The sequence below is a fragment of the Triplophysa dalaica genome, chromosome 4 (assembly GCF_015846415.1).
Source record: "Triplophysa dalaica isolate WHDGS20190420 chromosome 4, ASM1584641v1, whole genome shotgun sequence".
NCBI classification, from domain to species: Eukaryota; Metazoa; Chordata; class Actinopteri; order Cypriniformes; family Nemacheilidae; genus Triplophysa; species Triplophysa dalaica.
Genome location: NC_079545.1, coordinates 16268391 through 16292489, shown reverse-complemented (window position 1 = coordinate 16292489; position 24099 = coordinate 16268391). Strand labels below are relative to the sequence as shown.

The following is a 24099-nucleotide window of genomic DNA, read 5'->3' as shown; positions in this document are numbered from 1 at the left end:
ATACTGTTCATAATATAAAGAACAGTTTTTAAATGTAATCTTTATATCTTTAATATTAACTAAATAAAAACATGTCAAAGATTGCAAGAATTAGATTTGAGACTGGTTTTCACATAAAGGATTACATTATATTAATATAACTTTTATGGTTATTCTAAAACCCGAAATACATGTTGAAGTTTAGAGTCGTGGGGGTTTTGAACAATAAAGTTGAGTAAAATTCAATACAAGTGCATTTACAATTGAGCTTTTCCTAAAAAATAATCTGTTCTTTTTTACACTCTTTCATACATGTTTGCAAACTTTTGGGTTTTAATAACTTGTTCTACGAGGTTTGGGGCATGGTGGGGTCGAATATACAAAACAATACTTGATTGGTTGCTTTACCTGTCAGTCATACGGCCTCTTGCGTAGGCATCGGCTAAAGAAGATGGCTAAAGTTCCCATGCCGGAGTGGCAAAAACTTAACATACATATTGACATAACATTTTTGAGTAATATTTACTTCAAAAAACTGTGTGCAAAAACTGTGCACAAATGAACACAAAAAAGTAAGTCAATCCTCCTTTTTTCAGAAACACCATAACATTTTTAGAGTCATTTTCTTAATTCTGAATTGTTTAAAACAAAAGATTCTCTTTGGATCATACTGGAGTAACACCGATCATCAGATCTTGTGAGTTCATGCCAAAGTTATTTTGAAAATATCATGTGTAGCATCATGGCAGGCTTTGACTTTGAGAAAGACCACGATGAGTTGCTTTTACATTTATATTCTTGGAAAGTTTTTGCACGACATTCTGTTTCACCTTGAAATCTTTTGTCCATCTAATCTCTTGTTCTGTGCGTGTTGTTTTTTAGAGAGCGATAAACAGTCCTACGTTTGACACCGTCCCTCCCACCCGCTAAAACATGACTCAGAGCTCCAGATCTCAACACAACACATGCTCACAGTGAATTTTTAGGCATTCAGAACTCACACCTGCCTTATAGGAAACTCCCTTCCATGAATGTTTACAGCACAACGGGCAACCGAACGAGAACTTAATATGAGCGCATTGATGTTTATTCTCTCAGTTCTGATTGGCTACAATAAACGCAGACGCTGAAAAAATGCTAAATATAGGTAAACAAATTATGAAATATCAAGATCAGCTACATGCAATCAAATTGAAATGATATGAGCTGGAATTCTCAGCTACATCTGGGCTGAGCTCCATTCTTACTGATAACAGCAGAATCCTTTAATCAGTTTGCTGAAATGGCTTTTCTCTATTGATCGCTGCCTCGGATGAATAGATTCAGCCTTGATTCATTGCAGCCCAACCTGTTTGTGTTCTCTAAATGGTGTTTATCTCATGCTTGTCATAGCCAACCTAGAGAGGTTTACATGAGAGACGTCAAATAGGATTGAGCCAATTACGTATCTGCATTTTAACATTCAGGGTTTTTTTGTCTGGAAAGTAACTCCTTTACATAATTTTACATCCATTTTTTGCATCTCAAATCCATTTAAATGTACCTCTATAATCTACATTCATTTTACACCTCTATTCTCTTCACGCATTTCAGCAATTACAGTTAGATTTTTATTTCTATTGTTTCATGATAAAATGAAAACTGTCCTCCGGTCGTTGAAATGCAAGAGAATGAGTGTGACCGTCGCAATGCCTGTGAGAAATGATCCATCTGAAATAAATCATAGTGGAGAAATGATCCATTGTCTGTTGCAGGCAATGGCCTCTCGCGGTGCGTTCAGAAGTGTTGTAATGCAAGGTTAAGCGTCCAAACGAAATGACTCCAGAGACATGTGTTTATCCAGCAGTTAGCACGGTTTAGGGGGCAAATAAACACACATCGACGCTCCTGCTGTGCCAGTAAAGACATCGCAATTCATCACGCGTGCCCCCCAGGCACCTGATCCACGCTACTTTATTTCTTCAACATACAAAAAACTTCCAGCGCTTTTGTGAAGTTTGTTATTTTGAGGGGCATCACCACCAGCTTTAGATGCACAAACACAGTTTAGGCATCACCACCAGCTTTAGATGCACAAACACAGTTTAGTGCATTAACTGTCACTTGATTACACCCCGATTACGCTCTACAGTCGATATCCGTTGTGTCCCGAAGCGAAGCACATCGGTCCAGTGGGACGGTCTCTAAAATTAGCCCAATGTACACTGCTTTCAATAAAACACCTCTGATAAATGGCAAATAACAAAAAATCTTTACAACATTAACTGTGATGCAGAAGGTCGGCCACACCTCACTTTTACAAAGAGTGAATTCATTGTGTCCTTTAAGGCAACACGGTTCACCCAAAAATGGAAATACTGTCATAATTTACTCACCCTGGGGTTGTTCCAAAGCTGTCTAAATATCTTTGTTCTGCTAAATGCAAAGGAAGATTTTTGAAGAATGTCAGTAACCAAACAGATATCTTCCCCATGGACTCCCATAGTATTTGTTTGGCAGTAAATGGGGGACGAGATCTGTTTGGTTACTGGCATTCTTACAAATATCTTTCTTTTTGTTTAGCAGAACAAAGACATTTCCACAACCTCAGGGTGAATAAATGATGACAGAATTTTTGGGTTAGTCATCCCTTCAAATATTTGATTCCGTTTTTTATGACGTTGAGATGAGAGAATGCAATCATGTAGAAAATTAGTCTGACTCATCCCAAAACAATGGCAAAGTGTGTTGACACTTCCAGCACATGCTTGTCATTTCTGTCCACATGGTTTTTGCCTGTTCATAGAAACTGAAGGACGAGCGACAATACTGTTGATCAACATCATGCCACACACACAAAACAAAACTGTGGACTGTTTCGACCCATGGCTGGGTCAAAGATGGACATTCTAGATTTATTTACATTTACATTACATTTATGCATTTGGCAGACGTTTTTATCCAAAGCGACTTACATTGTGTCATCCTATACATTTTTATCTAAGTATGTGCAATCCACAGGGATCGAACCCACGACCTTGGCGTTGTTAGCACCATGCTCTTACCAATGAGTTACAGGACAGCAATTTTTTTCTCGCTGGTACCGCTCTTTGAGAATTTACACACTCAACTTTGATATGTATGAAAGAAAAAATGTCATATTTCGGGTTCATATAGTCTCCACAACATCATTACAATGGTGAGCATTAAAACAAACCAGTTTCATCTTAGCAACGACCTTCTATAGCGCTTCTGATTAACAACTTTATATTTCCTCTATATTTAGAATTTTTTGCACACTCAGATTCCTGAGTTTCAAATAGTTATATCTCAGCCAAATGTCCTATCCTAACAAACCATACATCAATGGAAAACTTATTCAATCAGCGTATTCAGCTAATAAATACTTATTATTCAGCTTTATAACCTGGGAGTTACATTTAAAGTTTGTTCTTTATTAATAATATTCAAACTCTGTTGCAACTTTTTATTAATGATAGTCAAATAAGATTACTAGAGTTTGGGGTCATTGGTGTTAAACCTTCGCAACGTGCCACACTTTAAAAAATGCTGGGTTATTTTCAACCCAGTGTTGGGTCAAAAAGGGAAAAACCCAACCGTTGGGTTATGAGTTAACCATGATGGGTTTTGTAACCCCTTGTTGGGTAAAATATAAACATTTTCTGGGTTGTGTTTACCCAGTGGTTGGTTTAGTCCCTTTTGGAACCTATAAGTGATCATTTGCTGTAAATGTGCACAGGTGTAAATGAGATTTGTGAGTGATGGAGAAAGAGAACATTCTTTACTAGGTCAAATATGAACAAACATTACAGTGTTAGGTTATTTTCAACCCAGCATTGGTTCAAAAGAGACAAACCCAATCGTTTGGTTGTAAATTAATATGGGCTATGTAATTTTTAGCCAACATGCTGGGTTGTTGACCCAACAACTCATTGTTGGGTCAAATATAACATTTTCTGGTTTACTTTAACCTAATGGTTGGCTGTTAAATGGTTATTTTCCACCCAGCATTTTTCCAGTGTTTTCTAATTAAACCAGTTGTTGGGTTTGTCCACATTTAACCATACAATGAGTTGAAACAACCCAGTATTCTAGTGTGTATCAGCATAACTTGATTTTAATCTTATGGCTTCAGAGGAAAACATAAGTGCTCATGGTCATTTTTAACCCAGCTGTTGTGTCCAGCATGAGTCAAAAACAATTTAGCACTTTTTAGAGTGTTGTGAATGCTCACGTTGTGTTTGCTTTTGTATTTTTTACATGTTAAATATCATATTGGTGTTAGTCATAAAGTAAACAGTCTGTAATGTTTTACAGCAGCATGATGGATGTAAAAGAGCACAGTTCTGAGGTTAACAGATTTTTTTCTTTATTTGACAGCCAATTTTTCAGCCTTCTACCAGGGAGAGAGTAAAGAGAAGATTAGGAAGTTACATTCGCATGGGTGTCACAAAGTTGCTCTAGTGGCATTACAAACATGCACGAGGATTTCAGCATCAGGATAATCTACGGACCGTTGCACATGAGATGAGACTACTCGTCTTTCTATCTCTGTTTTCTTTCGCTTTGAATGCTGTAGCAAGCAAACATTTTTTTTCATAATATTCTGGATTATTCAGGTCCTGGAAGCTGATTGGTCAGTGTTCCAGCCTCTTTGATGACATTCACATCTGTTTATTGTATCACTACCGACATGTTGTGCCCAACATGGGTGGCGTTAAATGCTGTCCATCACTGCTGACAGCTTGTTTCCTCCAGCGCTCGGTTGAGAAAAGAAAAACACACTTGCCATAAATCTCAGATGTGTCTATTTTGAAGCTTTTCTGACTTGTGGGTTGATAATAAACATTAAGTGTGGTGTTATCCACAAGCTTCAGTTTTTTGAGGCGTAATGGCCTCCAATTTGCATGTAAATGAGAGCAGGAACATCACATCACCAGATTGCATTGATCTGGAGAGATGAACTGGTCGGCAACTTCTTTCATAAGTGCTAACATGTATGTAAACGGTCAACTTCCCAGCATGCCTGAAAACATTGAAAGACTTCTGGTCCTCTGTGATGTTGCCCAGGAGTGTTTCACTGTTGCATTTCAAATGGCAGCAGTCATTTCAGCCCGCTTGATATCTTCCTCAAAGTCATGACTACTTTTATTTTCAGGCAAACTTTGCGATTTATCGTTTTCCTCTTGTAAATGCTCAAGGAACATCTATTATACGTTTAAAATAAACTCTAGTTGTTTAAACAAAAACTCGAGAATGCAACTCAATATGTTTGTATTTTTATAGATGAAAATTCTGAATCACGTTTGACAAATGTAATTATTTTACTTATGTTAGTAAATTAAGATTAAATTAAAATATAACCATACTTATTGATGTTTAACCACCAAAAAGCAAATAGAGAGTTACTTCTAAACGAGTGCTAGACAAAAGACAGAAAAAGTAAGAACAGTAAAGGGAAAATATGATTGACATCATCAATAGATGATAAAAGATGGCAAAAGAGTCATCTCATCTGTGATTTTGTCTTTCTTTGGTGAATAGTAAGAAACACACAATGGTTGATTTATAAATTTGTTTGTATGTCCTTGTCATATTTGTTTCAATCTAAATATGTGGTGTTTGGAGATTAAGTTTTTAGTTGTTGATTATTTTACTCGATTTCTTGTTTGTGTTTTGGCTGTGTTCACTTTCTGTGAGACGTCCACATACAGTGAGGTGTTGTGCTGATGACAGATTACACCGGTCCACAGTGAGAAATGCTAGACCTTAAACCGCTTTCGATGAGACTAACCATCTCAATTTGTCTGAATGCTAGTATGTGAGAAAAAATGAGAGAGTTAGAAAGATGACCTTTACATGCATTTTATTTTGATATAAAATGTGTCACTTTTGCAGTTAATATGTTTCTTTATTTGACATGCTTTCATTGCACGTTGTCACAAATGGATGACTGAATGGAAAGAGCACACATAAGGATGAAAGCTAGATGTTGCTAGCAAACATTTTAAGCGCAGGCGAGTTTCATGTGAAGCGTGTTGGGTGACATATAGATGAAGGATCTTCACATAAAGCCTGTCTATGATTGATTCCCATCTGTGGATTATATGAACACCGGCTCAAGTGCTTTAGGATTACCATCAGGTCTTTAATTCCAGAAGGCGAGAGGAGAGGCGGAAGATTCCGGAAATCTGTGATGTATAATTAGTCCCCATTGTGCTGAGCTTCTAAATCAGGATAGTATTGTTATTCCTCGTGTGGCTCGAGCACGGACCGCACCGTTGCTTTGACATGCCGATCGAGCCTATAAACGATTCGCCGTATATGTATACTGTTCTCACGTTAAAGGAATAGTTCATCCAAAAATGAAAAATCTGTCATCATTTACTCACCTTGTTGATTTAAACCTGTAAGATTTCTTTGTTCCGATGAAGACAGAGAAAGATTTTGGAAGAATGTTTTTGGAAGCAATTTTCAGTTCTGGGACCATCTTTCTTTGTGTTCATCGGAACAAAGTCATTTGTACAGGTATGAAATTACATGAGTGTCCCTTTAAAATTGGTGTGATGCTATTGTCGTGAACATCTTTTATCGTTCTGAAATCACATGCATTGTTAGAAAGATGATCCTGAAGAAGATCCTGTGTTGTTCTACCATTATTATTTTTAAGTAGTTGTTGATTTTCCATTACATTTACATTTAGTCATTTAGCAGACTCTTTTATCCAAAGCGACTTACAAGTTGGGTAAACAATGGAAGCAATTTGGTCAAACATTAGGACAACAAAATAAGCATAAGAGCAATATAAACATGTCTCACAATGCCTACTACAGTGTACAGAGCCAAGTTTAGTTTATCAAGCTTAAATAAGCATAAATATATATCTTTTTTTTTAGATATTGTAGAAAAGATACAGAAATCACAAATGATCAGTCAGGTGCAGACGGAAGAGGCTGTTTTTTCAGCAGATTCTTAGAGATGGCGACAAAATCTGCTGACCTTGTAGCATTGTCGACTTTTAATATTAAATGTAAATTTTACACTAAACTTTGCATGTTCGCTTGTGAGCAGGTCTCACACGTTCTTTTAGCATGTTTACATTCATATAATTCCCTATAAATTTCAAGAAATTAACCTAAACCTTTTTAATGCATTTCTAATTTATTTTCACAAAATTTAGATTTTGAATTCAATATTGTTTTATACAGAATTCTTGAAAATGTAAAAGATATGAAAAGATATTGCAATAAAAGAACACAGAATTGACAGTTTATACAGTCAGGTTACCATGGGTAAACTATTACAACATTTCTGTTTTTGGAAATAAAATATATTATTTGAAAAACGTCAGCATGTTGCCCAATAAACTGAAATACGTTGAGGCACTAAAATTATTAACTATAAATAAATAAAAACTAAACTTAAGTAATATTTTTAAAATATACTAAAAATAAATGTCAATAATAAAATGATAAAAAAATTGATAAACATTTAACTAAAATAATATTCAAACTAAATAAATTAAGGATTAAGTAATGTAAATAACACCCAACAGTGCATGTGTTTTATTATGATGTTCTTCTGTTCTCATTTGTTCTGCGTCTTGTGGGCGGGGTTTGTGAAGCACGGGGCGTGTCCAATCTAGTGTCAATGTCTAGAACAGCTAACATCTCCTGCAGAATTTTCATTTGATGTTGAAATTCTGTGAAGATGTTTTTTCTCCTGCATTCATCATGTTTAAATGCACAAATGACAGCGTTTTTAATTAAGCAGAAACAGAAATGATCGTACAGGCTTGTTATCTGTGACTCATTCTCACATTACTTTAAGATGCTCAGATAAATCATTCATCAAATCCTCTGGGAACATTAACTGCTTCTCTGCTAGCTGTAAATAAAAAAGTGATTTAATCCTGTTTTATCTTCAACAACGTGCTGTAGTCACAACGTTTACGGTTACTGGTTTTGATTGTTCGGAGTAATGGATAACAAGAATTAAAATATATAAAAAATTATCATGAATCAAATTGATTAAGATTAAAACTTTTTTTACTTTTTGTTTAAACTTGATGTGTATGATGTTGTTGATGTATACTAGGGCAGGCATTTGTTAAAAAAAAAATTGATAATCGACTTTGAAATCGATATCCTCGATATCCGATCATATCAGGTGTGTTTGACTTCATGCAACGTTGCGCAGACGATGGGTGTATTGATGTCATACCTGCCAAGTGGCAAACAAACACGCACGCGTGCACACACACACACACACACACACACACACACACACAAACAAACCAGTGTTGCAGTGACTTCGTTCATCTTCAGGTAAAGCACGTAGATAAACCAGAGCTTTTATGCAGTAGAAAATGTTACCGGTACAGCCCCGCAAACGTGAGGTTTTGCTTTGCTTTCTCTTGATATATCTGTGCAGCGAGCGGCAGAAAATTGACAGCATATTCAACTGACGAAACAAAACAGAGTTTCTACACTGTAAACCCAAATTAGTAAGCAGGACTAAAAAAAAATACTCACTGTCTGGGCATATGAACATGAACATGAACATTTGTATGATGTTGCAGTTTATATCATTCGTTTACATTTTTCTATTAAGAAATGTTTCAATAAGCCAATTTAAATACAGTGCTGACAATGTAACACTTAATAAATTATTCTTTAATTTTAACAAATTAAATGTATTACTTAATAAAACATTTTTATTTTTTTTACATTTTTTTACGAACATTATTTGATGTTTGTCACTAATATGAATTGTAATGTCATAAATGCAGATGTGTTGTAACGTTTCTGATGTTTTTATGTTTCAGAAGGCATTCATATCGAACGGGACAGGACATTGAGAACTGTGGCACATGCAGAGACTGTGCCTGTATCATATACAGGTAAGATGCTTTTATTTTACAATACATCCTTAAACACGAGGAATGAATTGCTAAGGTGTTGCAGGTTAAACAAATGAATCAGCGCTCAGAGTGTTAAAGAAGCTTCAGGTGGATGTTCTGGAAGTTTTCCGAGATGTAATTGCTTGGGTTGAAACGTCTCCCACCGCACACAGTCCACCGAAATTAATAACAACAGCACATCTCGACACTTTCCTGGTCCAGAATGAAGAATGAAGGTGATATGAACAGAGACCTGGAGAGTCACGCACATGCGTCATATATTATTTGTTTAAATCCTGAGGGAGGACCTGAGTCACACGGATTGTAATATATCTGGATTAGCTGTGGATGGAAAAGCTGTTCTAGTTTGGCAAGCTCATATTTTTATCTGTTTTCGTAAATTCTCAGTTTAATATGAAATATCGGTTAGTCAGATGTTTTTGAAGTGCATCAGTAGAAATAATATAGACACTAGAATAAAAGTTGGTGAAATCGCTGAATGAAGGGTTAAACGTAAACTGGTAAACCTGTGAAAAACGTGTGCAACATATTTCACCATTATTTCAAAAACAAAAAAATATAAGTTATGTTTTGCATAAAGAAAGATTTTCTCAGTATGGAATTGTTTTTATGAATTCTATTTTATCGTTGCAATAATTTACCATGGTTTAATTGTAGATCTGCACCGGTACTAAAATTCAGCCGATAGCAGATTATTTTATAGTGATATTTGCTGATAGCGTTAATATGGTGGTTTTATTAACTGACTTTAAAGGGTTACTTCACCCAGGAAAAGGAAAATGGAAAAGGAAAATGAAAATTCTCAGTTGTTCCAAATCTGTATAAATGTCTTTGTTCTGATTAACACACATAAAGATATTTAGAAGAATGCTTATAACCAGAGAGATTTTGCCCCCATTGACTCCCGTAGTAGGAAAAAACGATGGTTGTCAAAGGTGCCCCAAAACTGTTAGCTGTCCTACATTCAAAATGTCTTCTTTTGTGTTCAACAAGAAAAAGAAAAAAAAGGGGTTCAATCTGTCTGCTTGTAAGCATTCTTCCAAATATCTTTCTCTGTGCTCATCAAAACAAAGACATTTATACAGATTTGGAACAACTTAAAGGTGAGTAAATGATAACAGAATTTTCAGTTTTTGGTATCCCTTTAACAGATGTCGAAAGCTTAAATTAATATTTTTTAGCTCTCTGCTTTTCATACACAGTGTCATGGTCAGGACAGAAGAATGCAGATGCAGACGGCGTTGGGGATAACAAAAGACATTTATTTAAAATAGACCAAACTAAAACCCAGATTGGGGCAAATCAGAGGGAAACAGGAGGTAATAAACATACACTTGGCAGGAACAATAAACTATGACTAAACTGAACTTCAAAGAAATTCGACAAACTAGACAGGATTTGACTTAAGACTAGACTTAACAGTAGAGAGTAGGATGACATAGTTAAGGGAAGGTAACAAAACAAACCAGCACAAGACTGCAACCTCAAGGGCATTTTATAGGGAACTAACTAGGGATAATAACAATAGGCAGGTGTGGTTAATACTGACGGGAAGCTAAACGAGGGAGTGGGGACAAAGACAAGACCAGAGAGAGCGCATGACATGTCAAAACAAACAATGTCATGTCTCTCTCTACATCAAACAAGTGGGTCTGTCATGACAACCCCCCCTAAGGAGCGCCCCTTGGCATTCCCCAAGAGAGCAGACTAACATGACAAGACAGACTGGGTAGCATACAAAGTCCAACAAAACATACTAAGTAACAATAACGGCAGACAAGAGTAAACAACAAATGGGTTGGGCTGAAATTATAAAAATAACAAACATGGGAGGGGGGTGGCGAAACAACAGAGTTCTGTAGGGGTGGTCCCAATGAGTTGGGACCGGGTGTGGGAGAAGTCTTAGTCCGGGGGGATGCAGGGGAAGGGCGAAAAGTCCTAGGGGGTTTGACAGGAGAGTTCCTTGGTGGAATAGATGGGGTTGGCAAGGGTCCAGGGGTGAACAGTGGAACTGGTGGTTGGAATGCAGGATGGAATGTTGGTTGGATTGCCGGCTGGATCACCGGCTGGACTGCTGGCTGGATCACCCTGGACTGCTGGCTGGATCACCGACTGCATCACCGGCTAGATTGCCGGCTGGACTTCCGGCTGCACTGGAAGCCGGCTGCTGGACTGGACGCTGACTGGACTGGACCAGACGAACCCTTTCGTCTCCTCTTCCTCCTCATATGGGTTACAGGGCGTGTGGCTGGATTGCTGTAGGGAACGTGGCTGGTCCCGACAAAGAAGCATCGGACAACGACTCCCTCCTTCCTCTCTTGTTGCGAACGTCGCTGGCGGGGCAGGCTTGAACGGACTCGAGGTGGACGGAACAGGATCTTCCAAGGTGGTGACTGCAACCATACTGCCACCATACGACCCTCCGGACTTCTCCCGGTTCATGGCATATCTAACCATATCCAGGAAGCCCAAGGGCCTCAGCATCCTCATCTCAGATGACTCCAGAGGTTTGTTAAGGCAGCCGTTGAAGATGACCTTTAACTCCTCCTCAATAAACCCCGCCTCTCCTGCCATGCCAGAAACTCCAGAGCGAAAGCCCGCACGCCCGCATCTCTCTGCCATTGACCAAAGAGCATGCGGGCTTGGCGGCTACGCTCTGGAGTGGCGCTAATCCCAGTGCCCTCCGCAGCGCCGTCTGCTGGTTTCTTTCCAGCAGGACAACAAAATGTTGTATATAGTTTAGGTAAAGTAACAAAACGACACAAGACAGCATACACAAGGGCATTAAATAGGGAACTAACAAGGGATAATAACAGTATGCAGGTGTGGTTAATGAAACACCGGCGGGAAGCTAAACGAGGAAACGATGGGGCGGGGTCAAAGACGAGTCCAGAGAGAGCGCATGGTTTCTCCATGGTTCATTTTCATAATGGTTTTAGCAAAACATCAGTCAGTTAACAGGACAGGAATGGTCTACGTTCATCACAATGGTTTCTGGCAGTCCAGAACTGCAGACGGCTGTGAGATGGGGATCTGTGTCTGTTAGCTACAAATATCAGAAGCATAGAAACAGATGAGCTATAGAGATACAGACAGGTTGCCAGGTCCCCGCTGAGATCCGAGGAACAGTGAGAGAGGGGTACAAAAAAGAACACGTCCAAGTCTGAATACGTCTCCATCTGTGGGTGCGAGTCTCTCCAAGCTGTGCTTTAAGAGAACTGTGAGCAAGTCAGAGATGCAGGTATAGGTGTAAGAAGACAAAATTCAGATGACATGTTTCTCCTTGTAAATAATAATGCTGTGCGTGATTGTTGTGGTTAGACTGTCGGTTAAGATCTTTGTCAGGTCCGGTTGGGTTTTTATAACAGAATGCAGTTAAGTCTTCTGAGCCGTAAACAAGTAAATGTTTCTTTCAGTGATGCTTTTAGTATGACTAAGGGTGTGTGAGAATCAGAAGAGAAAGAGTGAGAAACAAGAGCAGTGTGATACGATTAATAGAAGGTGTAGTGTGTGAATGTGAGAAAGAAGCAGGAATGTCCAGTTCCAGGAAATTGAATCATAATGATGTCTTTTCATGTTTGTGTCCTCGGTGACCTGAAGCAGATGAAGAAAATTTTTGAGGTTGGATAAAAGCTTTTAGCACATTGTACTTTGTCAGTCTCCTGATGCCAGTCACGTTTCAAGAATTTAGGAGGCTGTTTCTCTGAAGAATTTGCGTATGATGTCGGTCTGTGATGGGACGATGAACACATAGATATGTATACGTAGATGCCACATTCGACCGTTTTAGACTTCTCAACACGTCTGCCATTTTTCCCCCCATTTTCCAATATGGCGGATGACTTATGACCCATTATTTTGAAGAAGCGTCTACTTTACATTGGTAGTTTTCATGTAATTTTCATTGTCTTGTTCATTTTTTTTTTTTTTCGTTTTCCAATATGGTGGATCACCTATGACCCATGATTCTTTTATTATTAATTGATTTCATAATTTTTCATTCTTTTTTGTAGTTTTATAAAGATTTTGAATTGGCGTCTACTTTATATTGGTAGTTTTCATGTTCATTTTGGTTTCATTTTTAGCAGTCTTGTTCATGCCTCATGCGTGTATTTTTTATTTTAGTTTTAGATTATTTTAGTTTTTATTTAATTTCAGTTAATAAGTTTGGCCCCTCAACCTAAACTCATTGCATTTGTGCTGAGCAGACATTTCAAATTTTTGTGTAAGTTTTATACATTTTTGGCCCAACAGTTTTTTTTATTCCAATTAAAATAAATAATTTAATAGTTTAAGTAAACTATTATAACTACGATGGAAAGAGCCGCTATTATTTACATCAATGAACCGTTATATATGAACATCTATGAACTTTAAGATTAGACTGTTAACAAAAGATAAAGGCAGTAATGTGGGTTACAAAATAAATAGATTTTTGTATTGTATTGGGGTTGCTGACACAGGCTTGAATGGTCATATGCACTTTGGCACAACTGCAACTCTAGTGTAGAGTGTACAATCTTTTGTTCTACTTTCTTTTATACGCTGTAATTTTCTAACACCCGTTTTTCCTTTTTGAAGAGAGAGAACGCATAGACTTCATTTATTTAAACCTCACTGTGTTCCAGGAGCTGCTGCATTGCTCCAATTCATCTGCGGAGGGGATGGGGTAAAAAAAACATACGCTTCTCCATTTAGGAGTCTATAGGAGTCTCTGTGAGCCCCTGGGGTCTAGAATACAGCAGCCTAATCAGATTCCAGAGAGGACAGAGCAGAGAATTGAACCTGTTCCTACCTCTCATTGTCCAAAGCCTCAGGGAGAAGGATCTGTATTAGGAAGCTGGAGCTGCAGAAGAGTTTGACAGACTGCCTCATTTCAGCCGAGCTCCGCTCGCGGCCGGACGCGACATCCTTTTTCCTGTTCCTCCGCAGTGCTTCATGTGTTGAATCAGAAATGTGTCATTTATCTATAGTAGCCCCCGATAGGCTAGTGACTTAAATGGACATTGAATAACACTGCTGAGGGAGGATTTGCAAGAGAAGCTATTCTGTTCCCTCGCCTTTTAGATTTACTCTCAAAATCCAGTTTTTTATAGATGACTTTAAAAGTCTTATCTTGTTATCTGGTCAAATACTTTCGAATTCCAGGTGGATTATTTACATGAATCAATGTTTGTTGAGAAACAAATAGACATGCAAGAAGTTTAAAAGGCTCGGTATTTTTAGTTTTATTCAGATTTTGTAACGCAATCCTTCAGCAGTTGCGTCACATCTTTTGACAGATTGTTTGATTGTAGCTAACATGTTTTCACTTTAATAACTCTCGACCCTTGGGTTGCCGTTCTTGTATTATCTGCTGCTCAAACACAATCTCACGGGAATTCGTAACTACTTTACGATGTGGCTAATTCGTATGAATTCGTCAAATTTTATTCACACACTTTAGTTTAATTTGCTTTTGTGGCAGTGACGTTAGGTATAGGGAAAGATTTCAGTATGGCTTTTTTATAATAATCATAAGTGTACAAATTTACACAAATAAGCCATCTATTCCCATATGATCAGGTTGTCTGCTCTGTCCATCAGATTTTGAGCATTAGAAACGTTGTCAGAGTGTTAACACTGGTTTATTTCTGAACGGATGAGCAGATGAATATAGCTGTTCAAGAACTACCGTATTTAAATAATCGTATGCCATAAAAATAATAAAGTTACGATTTTTTAATCTGGCTATCATTTGAAATGACAGAGTCTGAGTGAATGACGGATTAAATCCTATTGAAAACCAGCAATTTTGTTCAGATAAATGTATGGGGGAGGTTTTCCGGACAGGGTTTAAGCTTAGTCCCAGACTAACTTAAATGTTAGAGGTCTCTTAATCGAAAACAACTTGCACAGTCTTGAAATATAAAATGTGATTGTCTTGTCTCAAGATGCCCACCAGTAATGTTTTTTTTGTAAAGTATGTTTTTAAAAACGATTTAAATATTCTAATTTAACCAAGGCCTAGTCCTGGTTTAAACTAATCCCTGTCCAGGAAACCACCACATGAATCCAGAACATTCCTTTATCAGAATTTATGTAATGATAACAAAGTCTGGCATTGCCATCTCTTTCTCTCTCTCTCTCTTTCTTTCTCACTTTACTTCCTACCTCATACTTCATTGGTATATAAATGAAAAGAAATATACAATATCAGAATATCAACAAACAAAGAGATGCTATTAAAATGTCTCTCTCTCTCTCATCACTCTCTCTCTGTCTCTCCACGCATGAGTCAGCAGTGCATGTGTGATGTTTGCTGCTGCAGGGCAGAGATGCGCTCGAGTCTCACAGCACAGGAAGCAGAAAGCACGCCGGTGAATCTCAAATGACTGCCCCTCTCTCTCGCTCCGTCTCTCTCCTGACGGGGAAATATTCATCTGCATCAAATATTCAAGAGCTAGTAAAAGTTTTAAACAAGCGATAAAAAAGGTGGGTAGGGGAGCGGACGGTGAGCGTGTTAGCAAACCCTATTCGACCTATTGACCTGATGAGGTCACAGTGTGCTGCTTACTTACTAGAATACAACCTCGACTGGTGACATAAAGAAATATAAAACAGATGAAGTATAATCTGGATAAAACACTGTTTGTAAAGAAGGTTTGGATTGGAGAATTGGATTTTATTTTAAAAAATTAATGTGTGATGGCTCGACTCGTGAATCTCACATCATTAAACCTCCTGTGTTTACTGGAATCATTGAGTAATGGTCTGAAGACAAGCTCTCGATTCATAATAATACCCAGACAACAGACATTAGTAGCAAGTCATTTCTGAAATAGTTTAGTTAATTATTTCACAATAATTTACAATCAGGTTGCCTTATATTAGATAAATGCAATCCTTCGACAGCACTTTTAAATCGTTATTCATGTTTATTTAAAGCCCCACTGCAATGCCCTGGATCGTGCAGCATTATTTGATGCGTGGACGTAATTTCAACTGAAAAATGCAGAGAGTGTTAATCATATCGAGTGACCCCTCCCCCTTTTAAAATAACCAATAGCGTTTTCTTTATGGCACTGTCAGCCCAGATCCATTTACTCTTGTTCGATTTGATCCGGTGCCGCAAGATCATACAGGCGGAGGACATCAAAGTACCGCGAGAGACAAACGGAAAAACATAAAAATTTCTTTAAAATCGTTGTTGCGGTACTTTGATGTCATCCACCTGTCAGATCTTGCATAGCCGCATTAAGTCGAACAAGCCTATTAGCTGTGTCCCAAGGCTGTGACCTTCTTAGGTCGCAGACTTAAAAACTTTTGTGTTTCCTCTATGCCCCGTCTCTCTGAAACGCGCAGATTTTATACAAAGTACATCGCTCTGAAAACCAAAGTTTGCTATGATTGGCCAGTTAACCAGTGCGTGGTGATCTGTCGAATACTGCAAGCGTGTGACGAAAATGTAAAGCCTTCCATATTTGGAACATCAGGTTCCAAATCAATTGTACTGATAGGTGTGCCCACCTTACTTGCGTATACATTTGAATGTATCTTTTGTTCCAACACTTACATTTTTGCAATTTTATGTGTCTAATACATGCAAGGGCAACTCATAATCCACCAAAATACACAGAAAAACAACTTATTCTTATGACCCCTTTAACAATATGCCGCCATTACAGGCACACAATGCATTTTGGGATAGCCAAGGCTTTTAAAGATCCATTCGTTGGAGCCTTGTCAGCCTACGGAAACAAGGTCGCATTTTGAGGATGCATTTGAAGCCGCCTTCGCAATGGGACAGCCTTACCAGCCCCGTGCTGCTCTGACTCAATCGGTTTGAAATGCAGCCTTCGAAGCACTCCGCCCCCAAATTGGATACAGCTATTTAGAGAAAGAGTCTCGTCGCGTTAACACTGTTGACACCAGTGGAACAGTTTTCCATTTTCCAATTGGCATTTATGCTCCCCTTTGAAGAGCCCTTCGCGACGCCAATTGTAGAGGCGTTCCAAACAAAATTGAACACCTGAATCCCTTCATGAAGGGCCCTTTTCAGAAGTCCGATTGCGAGGGGTACAAGCAATGGTCAGTTCAAGAAAGTGAGTTCCGTTTATGATCACGTGATCTTGGATAACGAGTTCCGTTTGTGATCTTGGATATCGAGTTCTCGCCACGCATTTTGAAGCAAATATGTATCGGGATTTTGACATTGTCGACCTAAATGTAAGAACAATAATTTAGCTGGCATTTGTTTTACACTTTTTTTGTCAGTGATAAATTTGATTTAAGATGGTTAAAATATAGCATTAAAGATAATTGATAGGAAAGTATATTAATATGTTTAAAATTACTACTTGTTTATAGGTTTCCTTTATTATATATGTCTTTATTAATACCAAGTGAATTGAAAAACAAGGTGAAATGAAACATAACTACACATTATTCAACAATTATTACAAAATTTGTTTATTTTCAACAAGTGAGCACTGGATTCAGAATGCATGTGCGACCTTGTCAAGGTAACTTTTATGTAACATTGTGCAAGTCATTCCCTGTGTGAAGATAGTTCCAAACGCATACAAGAGAGACAGTAATGCCCTACACCCTTCAAAGAGTTCACTTCAAGGTCTCAGCCCTTCGAAGGGAGTACGGCATAGGGATGCTCATTCCCGTTTGGAAAATGCTCAAAAAATGAGGGAACAAGTGGCTGATATGAGGCCCCTCTTCCACAACTCTCATAGTTCATAGCATAATTCTTCATTCTGGTGAACACAACAGAGATATCTTTAAGAATGTTGGAAAACAGACAGTTCTGGGGCACTTTTGACTACCAGGGTGGTATTCCAGAAAGCTGGTTATGTGACATACCCGTGTAAATGTAATGGTTAGCTGATAACCTCAACTTTCGGTTCCAAAAACGGAGATTACTTTCAGGGTATGTAAGTAAACATAGCAACTTGCTCTCTGAAGATACCCAGCCCGGAGCAGGTTATGTTGCAGGGTTAGTTCATTTTAAGGAAACGTTACTAGGCTTTAGGGGTTGTCTGCTCATGTGTGAGCTTTTAATGAGCGTCAAATGGGCGTGGAAGCACAGATTACTTATAATATATTAACATTTTACAGCAATATTATAATTACATTTTCAATCTCACCCATCGCAATTCAGCAATCACAACTAATTTTATTAACTTAATTATTTAACCTTTTAAAATGAAATAATCCTAAATAAAATAATGTAAGCTGTTACTGTTAAACTTTATATATTTATATTCAATACTGTATATACTTTCAAACAGATTTAATAAAACATCTCCAAGTTTCACTGGATGAATATGCACACTTTATAATTTCCAACAAGTAAATGTAAGTAGTGAAGTATATTAACTGCAGTGCAATTGGGTCGAAGGTAATTGTGGCCTAATGATCAGAGAGCCAGATTTAAAACTCAAAGGTTGCAAGTTCGATTCTGGCATTTTTACAATACTTAATCATAGGGGACCCCAAATGGGAACTATGGCATACTGTTCACATATTTAAATTCTAATTAAAACTTTAAATTCATTTACATAGAAAACTAGGTTAAGGTTTTTCATACTGACTGTACTCCTCCTCCTACAGTTTAGTATTGAAAGGCCTTTCCCAAATTACAATTAGCCCATCAGGATAGGCCTTTTCCACCTCTTTTAACATTTAGAAAGCCATGGCCTTGTTAACAAAGTCAAACCAAAAAATTTAAATGGATATTTTTGAAATACTTTCATAAAAAGGATATATTACATGACATATTGGACTTGTAACTGTGTGCCTAATGTTTCATTCTGTACCCCTGTCACAGCAGACCATCATCATCTAATGCAAATGAATTATCATGGTTAATGTGTACTGAAGTGTTAAACAGGATTTTTTTAAAGATTATGACAACTGCAGCAGTTTCTACATTTAAAGGAGTCTCCATTAATATGACTACATCAGCAACAGTTCAAAATAAAACGGATACATTGTAAAGTCTGTTTTTTTATACAAAACCAAATAAAAGTAGTTTTTTAAAGGAACAAATTAGAGGTTCAATATACAGCCTACACAATCAGCAATGTAATTAAATGCAAGTAAAATATACTGTTAGAAAACCATACACATGTTATATACATTTTTACAAACATCTCAACAAATCTAACAGAGATAGCCATGAAAAATATATATTTTAAATATCTTAGTATAAAAATACTTATATATATATATATAGTAGCCTTTATGTATCTAAACTATCTTTATATTTAATAGTGTTTATAGTTTTAGAATCATATGAATTCAACTACACAGTATTTTTATATTTTGGAACTTTATACACCGATGCAGATTTAAATTTTTTGAGCAAAAAACCCTGATTTATAACGTTATTTCACGGTCAAAACGTTTAAGCTTCTTAACCGTTTCCAGGGTGACTCGTGAACTCTGTGATCCATTGACAATGTCTTCATGTTGTTTCTGTGAGAATGCGTTAACTTTGGGTAACTTGCGGGAGGTTGATTAAACTAACCCTACAAAGTGTTCTGGTGCATGTAAACGTGTCATGTGCTATAGAAATAAACTGGCCATGCTTTGCCTTACCATTGACATTTTTCCTACTATGGTAGTCAATGGAAACCCAGATCTTTCTGGTTACAGGCATTTTTCCAAATATCTTCCAAATATCTGTTCATCAGAACAAGGGGAAAGAATATACAGTTTGTACTGTAGAAAAATGATTATGTCTATAAAAGGTGCAAACGTGTGTGTGTGTGAGGGAGAGAGCGAAAAACATTTGAGTGTTCTCAGAAAGGAAAGTGTGAGAATATAAGAGCACATGAGGTGAGATTCAAGCTTTAATCCCAGATGTCTCGCACTTCCCAAAAACTGAACAATTAAAAATTCACCCTTGGAGAGAGAAAGTGTGCAGAGATTGCAGCAGGATTTGTGGCGGTGTGCCCGATTTCTGCAGCTAACCTCTGCCGTACGGTAGATCTGTGCTTCTGAGGAATGATATCATTTTATCCAGGGCTCGTTTAAAAAAACATGCATTCAAACGTCTTTTAAGAGTAACTATTACAACATCCTAAAAATGACATTTCATGCAGTCTGTAATGTTGCTGTGTGTGAATGTTAGCAGTCTGACAAGTCGTAAACCCGAAAGTGAACGAATAACAATTGTTGGCTTGAGAAAAAAGGAGTTGACTGTGAATCACGCAAACGAGTCGTCTGTCGTTCTAATTTCGGTTCCAGGATGCAGCGATGAACGAGTTGAACCAGTTTCACTTATTTTTGTTATTTTTTAGCGAATAGGCTCTACATCACGTTGATAAATCTATTATAGTTTGCTGTAAACGAAAACAGTGGAGAACTAAAAGCATGTCATCCGTGTGCGCTAGCTCTTAAAGGGACAGCAGCATAATAAAGTGTTTTAATGCTCATCAAACAACAAAAAACGAAAAGAAAACACAGTCGCTGCTTCTGTCTGATCAACATTAATAACTTAAATATGGTTTGATCTATATTTAATTTATACTGGACTATGAAGTGTTATTTTACATTTGACTAATTTGACCTAATGACCACAGTTAGACCAACCTGAAACACCTAAAATACACTGTTAATTTAATTTGTGTCTTTGCATTATTACATTCATTTATGCTATTACTCATAATTTGATAATTTGATCTAATTGTATAACTAACTGATTGACTATTATTATTAAAGTTAGGCTAATAGTAAAAAAACGAATAAGTAGAAATTATTATTTATGTATTTTTTTAGTGGCGGCAAGTAACATTTTTGTCATTTAAAAATGTAGAAATTAATGTATGCATAATAATAGTCGTAATCATGCAACCGTGATTATTCCGCAGACTATAATCGTACCAACTAAATCTATAATCGTTGCTTCCCTTGTTCTGGGTCAGATTTCCGTCACTCTGTGTAATGCCTGCCTACGTTCCATTTGCGACACTGCACGCGGTAGCCCAATCAGATCGGAGTAGGCTGATAAAAAGGAAGGGATAAGACAGATGAATCGCCGAACGAATCAATTGAGAGTTACTCAAGATGTAAGGTAACAAAAACTGCCTATTATTAGAAAATGTACGTAAACTTGTTGTTGGACACTCCATAAACTAGAAGGAACTTAAAAATCACCAAATATTTACTCTTTAACTTCACTTACCTGTTATTATATTTTAGTGCTGCTATAACTAAAGAAATCTGTCTGTCAAGTTTACACATACATTTGTATGTCCTGATCTTTAATGGGTTCGTCTTCGCAACGATTTTGTCTCCAAACCAATGCGAATGAATCTGATTAGTCAGTCTGACCCTCTCTATCCAGACGCTGAAAGATGTTTGCGTGTGCCAATGTGGAGGACAGGAGTGTAAAACACAGAGGTCATTGATGTGCGCGTCTGGATCATTCTGAAATTCATCCTTCTGACAGAGGGTAAAAGCACTGAAAGACGAGAGAGAAATAGAGAAAATCCTCCGCACGTTAGCCTTTACCCCGAGGAAAGAAGCATCACGGTGTAGCTGAGAGACTGTAAAGAGGAGACAGAACCCAAGAGAAGAGACTATACATATAGTGGAAGAATATATATTTAGGGCCAAACATGAATGTGGTTGCCGGGTATTACTTTTTGCTTTTCAATTTCATTTGGAATAACACGCACTGGTGCTTTGTGCACTGTGCTTTCAAGAAAATGAACAGGGTGGGTTTGACTTCACTTTGTGTTCATGCACAACATTGCATTTGCTCTTCATTTAATCTAATTTCTGCCTCTCTGTTTACAGTAAAAACATTTAAGAACACATTTTGAGCATCCAACACTGTTTTAGATATTTAACCTTCAGTCGTTCAAACCGAGCTGAAAAACACGAGGGAGAGGTTAATGAGTCACTTTGGATGCGTTTTAAACTTGACTCTGTGATGCAAATTGTGCGTTCTGTACTTTAATTACCCACCAGAGAGATGTTATTAACTTTGACTAATGGACAAACTATCTCAATGTGTGCTTTTGTGATTTAAAACTACTTACAGTACTGCCTCAAGCTGTATATTGGATTAGGCTAGATATTGAACCACTCTCTTCCAGCTGAGGGCCAGAGCAACATACGACAGGCTTCAGGCTTCAGGATCCAGTCAATAGATTGATAAAAGGTATTGAGCTGTGGTGTCTGAATGTCTGGTCTGAATCAGTGTAGTTTGAATCTGTGGGGTTCGGATCAGTGAATCAGTTTAGTCTGGATCAGTACGTTTTGTATTAGTGAATCAGTTCTGTTTGGATCAGTGATCAGTGTGGTCTGAACCATTGTAGTCTTAATCAGTGAACCAGTTTGTTCTGGATCAGCGCAGTCTTAAATCAGTGAATCAGTGTGGTCTGGATCAGGATAGTCTGAATCAGTTAATCAATGTGGTCTGGTTCGCTATATAGTCTGAATCAGTGAATCAGTGTGGTTTGGATCAGCGCTTTTTTAAATCAGTGAATCAGTGTGATCTGAATCACTGTTGTCTGAATCAGTGAATCTATGTGGTTTTGGTAACTAGTCTGAATCAGTGAATCAATGTGGTTTGGATCACTGTAGTCTGAATCAGTGAATCAATGTGGGCTGGATCACTGTAGTCTGAATCAGTGAATCAATGTCGTTTGGATCACTGTAGTCTGAATCAGTGAATCAATGTGGTCTACGTCACTATAGTCTGAATAAGTGAATCAATGTGGTCTGGATCACTGTAGTCTGAATCAGTGAATCAATGTCGTTTGGACGACTGTAGCCTGAATCGTTGAATCAATGTGGTCTAGATCACTGTAGTCTGAATCAGTGAATTTATGTAGTCTACGTCACTATAGTCTGAATCGGTCAATCAATGTAGTTTGGATCACTGTAGTCTGAACCAGTGTATCAATGTGGTTTGTGGTTTGGATCACTGTGGTCTAAATCACTGTACTGGATCACCGAATCGCTGTAGTCTGAATAGGTGAATCGATGTGGTTTAGAACACCGTAGTCTGAATCAGTAAATCATTCTGGTTTGGATCAGTGCATTTTTAATCAGTGAATCAGTGTTGTCTGGAACACTGCAGTCTGAATAAGTGAATCTTTGTGGTTTTTATTACTGTAGTCTGAATCAGTGAATCAATGTGGTGCGGATCAGTACATTTCGAATCAGTGAATTAGTGTGTTTTGAATCAGTGTGTTAGTATGTTAGTTAGCATCATACAACAATACAATAACAGCAAAACTTTTCTCACTCATAAAAAATGTGTCAAAATTTAATGGCCATACTTTTACATTTTTTCCTTTTATTTATTTTTTCTTCTTTAAACTATAACAACATATTAACATAACCTTTTATCTAGTAGTAGTTTTTATACTTTTTTTGTAATGTATATATCTGTATTGTATATTATCTGTTAATCAATATCAGCACAGCCCTTATAAAGAGACTCAAGCTAATTCTCTACTTGCACATTCACATAAACACATTTAAACATCATTTCATCTTCCTCCGCTTCAGAATGACAAATGGAGAGTCATGTGGAGTTTTTTGTGTGCCAGCGGGACACGTTGGATTAACCGCCATGTGACACAGCAATTAGGAGTCGTGTTGAAGCAGCGATTGATCAAGCCTCATTTCTCCGTCGCTGTTCATCAGACAATCTCACAAACATCCATCTCCCACCACTTCATCTCTATCGCTGTATTCTTCTGGTAAATGTTTACGCAATGAGAAGCCTTTGATGTCTCACAAGGTGCTTTCAGAATCAGTACACCTTTCTGCTCTTTGACAGACATAAGGCCTCTTGGATCTGTGGGTTGTGTGCCGACACACAAAAGAGGTCTATATTGAGACGAGAGCTGCAACCGTGTCGATAAGGTTTTTTGCAACTTTCGGGTGTCTGGTGAAAAGAGAGGCCGATAAAGAGGGAAAATCTTCAAAAACCACTGGCGAAGCTTTTTTGGCGCTCTGAAGCAGAGAGAATCACTAATCATTGCTACGGAGCTTGGAGTCAGCAGCATTATTCCCTCCCTCAGTATCTCTTTAAGTCCTGAGACATTGCTGTAGCTTCTGATATCACTGACAAACATCACCATTCAACACATAATGTTGAGTGATGATTAACCAATGTGCCTTCCGTGATGAAAATGCTGTGTCTTGATAAAATGATACGGCTGGCACACTGAAGATAC

General features: G+C 37.6%; 1 protein-coding gene across 5 annotated transcripts in view; it reads left to right on the top strand.

The window, feature by feature from the left end:
- The window catches only part of LOC130420164 (proline-rich protein 36), a 73972-nt gene that overhangs the window by 26476 nt on the left and 23397 nt on the right, over positions 1-24099 (top strand). For 3 of the 5 annotated variants that reach the window (XM_056747293.1, XM_056747297.1, XM_056747292.1), the window contains one exon: positions 8807-8881. In XM_056747293.1, coding sequence (XP_056603271.1) covers positions 8807-8881 — 75 coding nt within the window. Of the gene's footprint in view, positions 1-4359; positions 4486-8806; positions 8882-24099 lie in introns of those variants that run through there. The other 2 variants (XM_056747296.1, XM_056747298.1) reach the window with 2 other exon arrangements.